At 52.6% G+C, this 2,550-nt stretch overlaps 1 protein-coding gene across 1 annotated transcript; it reads right to left on the reverse strand.

Annotated features, from left to right (window-relative positions):
* Nucleotides 1-1,095: 1,095 nt before the first annotated feature.
* Nucleotides 1,096-2,026, reverse strand: AQP10 (aquaporin 10). Its single transcript, XM_006220151.4, is given in 5 exon segments — nucleotides 1,096-1,152; nucleotides 1,154-1,332; nucleotides 1,335-1,401; nucleotides 1,632-1,750; nucleotides 1,855-2,026. Coding segments are annotated over 5 exon segments (594 nt in total).
* Nucleotides 2,027-2,550: the final 524 nt, after the last annotated feature.

Below are 2,550 nucleotides of genomic sequence, written 5' to 3' on the forward strand. Positions count from 1 at the left end.
GCACCCCGCCACGCCCCCTTGGTGGAGGCAGTTTCCTCATCCCTAATTACTGTATGGGGGTGGCTGAATCTAGACGAGGCGCCCCGGTGAGCGTAAAGGTGGGCGGCGCTTAAGTTGCGAGAGCTAGGGGTCAGGCAGTGGGGACCAAGCTTTGGAGGAAGTCTCTAGGGTTGTGCTCCGTACTGGGCCGTCGGCCCCACCATCCTGCAGATTCCCGCAGCCTTCCCAATGTGGTGTCCAAGGTGCGCACCCTCTGGTGGCTACTTTGATGAACTACGTTCCTGGAAGTCCTCAGGGTCCGAAAACCTGCATGGGGGAGGAGAGGATGAAAAGCCTGGGTCCTGTACCTGATCCTCATCAGTTCTTCCTGTCCAGGCATCCTCCTCAGTTAGGAGGAAGCGACGCCTAGATGAGTAAACAGAGAAGCTGCCCAGGACCTGGGGTATTAATAAAGAGGAAAAATATCTTGTCACCAGGCATGGGTCTCTGGCCCTCTTCATGCCCATCTGGAGGTGAGGGCTGCCGTGTCAGAATCACCACTTACACTTCTACATCTGAGCTGAGGTAGGACTTTCCCAGTCTGAGGCTTCAGGTTGGGCACAGTCTAGATTCTGAGCTGGTTCTGAGTCCTCAGGATGGTGCAGAGCCGCCAGCAGCTGGTATGTGATTGTGCCAAGGGTGGCCCCCCAGCCACCGCATTACCAGCGCTGCAAGAGAAGAACAGAAGGAGATATCAGGGGTGAGTCCTTTAGCCTTCCCTTGGAAGGACTGGGGGCAGTGATGAGAATTTCCTAAAGCAGTTCCTAGGGTGATGGACACCAGAAAGAGGGTGTCTTGACACTAAAGCATAGTACTCAGACAGGAGGAGACCCCAGAAGAGCTTGGTCCAGCCTCTTGCCTTAGGAAATTATCAGAATATATGCATTTTTGATGCAGTCACTCATGCCCCAAGGGGTAATGTGATGTGCCCAAGAACATAACCTTTACATCTTACTGTTTCAGTGAAAAGGGTGGAGGGGGAGAGAGGAGACAAGGGAGAAAGGGAGAACTGGGGCTTAGAGGAGGGACACTGTCCTAAGAGGCCAAGAGAAGTATTTAAGAGGAGAGAGCTGGGGATCTGGGGTCAGAGCCCTTAGCAGAGGAATGTGAGTGGAAGGACAGCACCAGGGGAGGCCATCTCCCACCTGAACACTTCAGGGCCCCAGCCAGCCACATAGGTGAAAAGCCGTGGGCCCAGGTCCTGTGCAGGGTTGATTGGGAACCCACAGTTGGCACCCATGGATAGCCTGATGGCAAGGATCAGCAACCCCACTACCACTAGCTCCAGACCGCAGGCACTCCCTTGTTCCATGTGTCCAGTATGGCCAAGATGCCCACAATCAGCATCCTGGTGCCCAGAACCTTGGAGTTGACAGTGGCAGAGGGGCTCCCATCAGCTGCCAGATGCCCTATTGCCCTATTTCACCCAAACAATCCAGGCCACCACCCCATGTCATCTGACTTTGGCTAACTGGGGAAGGTGTGCAAAGATAAATCTAACCCCACATCCCACCCAGAACCTGAACAATAGGCTGGGGTCCCAAGGGATAGAGCAAAGTCTAGGGCTTTCCCAGGTCTCCCCTCACATCTGCCTGATTCAAGAAGCCATTGCTCAGGGACAGATAGGGAGCAAGGTAGGTGGCAAAGATGGAGGCTGTCTCCTTGGGGCCAGTCATTGTCAGGTTCCCACCTGTATACTTCTGTAGGTTGTCTGCAAGTTAGGGGTACACCCAGGATTTCCATCTTTGCTCATTCAAAACTGTTCTGAGACACGTTTGCTCACACATGGGTGCCCCCAACCCTGATCTCTGTTACCATAATAGAGAGTGTACGTGACTCCAGAGGCACGGAAAGCAGGCAGCAGCTGCACCGCGGAGTAAATGGGAAACTTGGCCCCGCGGAGGCGTCCCAGGAAGCACGTGGCCAAGGGTAAGCCTGGATGCAGGTGGGCCCCATCAAGGATCAAGAGAAGAAAAAAATTTTCCATTAAATGTCACTGCCAGGCACTGTCACCAGGTAACACTGCTACTTCTCCTCACAACTCTTAAGACAAATATTACTATTCCCATCGTATAGGTTAGGAAGTTGAGGCACAAGGAGGTTAAGAAACTTGCCAAGGTCACATAGTGAAACTTAGGTTTAAACCTGGATCTGTCTGCTCTTTCCACTACAGCACTTGTATCCCAAGGCTACAGACAGGCACACTGATGCAGTGTGTCTGAGGGACGAGCAGGTAAGTTCCTGCGCAAAGAAGAACCCCAGAAGGCTTCAGGTGGGGGACACAAGAGGATAGCACTTACCCTTACTGCTTTGCCATATGAGCAGAGGATTAATGTGAGGAAGGGGGATGGTGAGATGCAGAAAGGGGAGATAATAGATTGAGCCAAAGGCATATCTCTGTCCAGGGCACTGGTCAACTCAAGGAGATCATGTCCATGAGTCACCAAAGGATCTGCCTTTTCACTGTTACCATACACCCACACTCAAATACACACATAGACTACTTGACAT

The sequence above is a fragment of the Vicugna pacos genome, chromosome 21 (genome assembly GCF_048564905.1).
Source record: "Vicugna pacos chromosome 21, VicPac4, whole genome shotgun sequence".
Classification (NCBI taxonomy): domain Eukaryota; kingdom Metazoa; phylum Chordata; class Mammalia; order Artiodactyla; family Camelidae; genus Vicugna; species Vicugna pacos.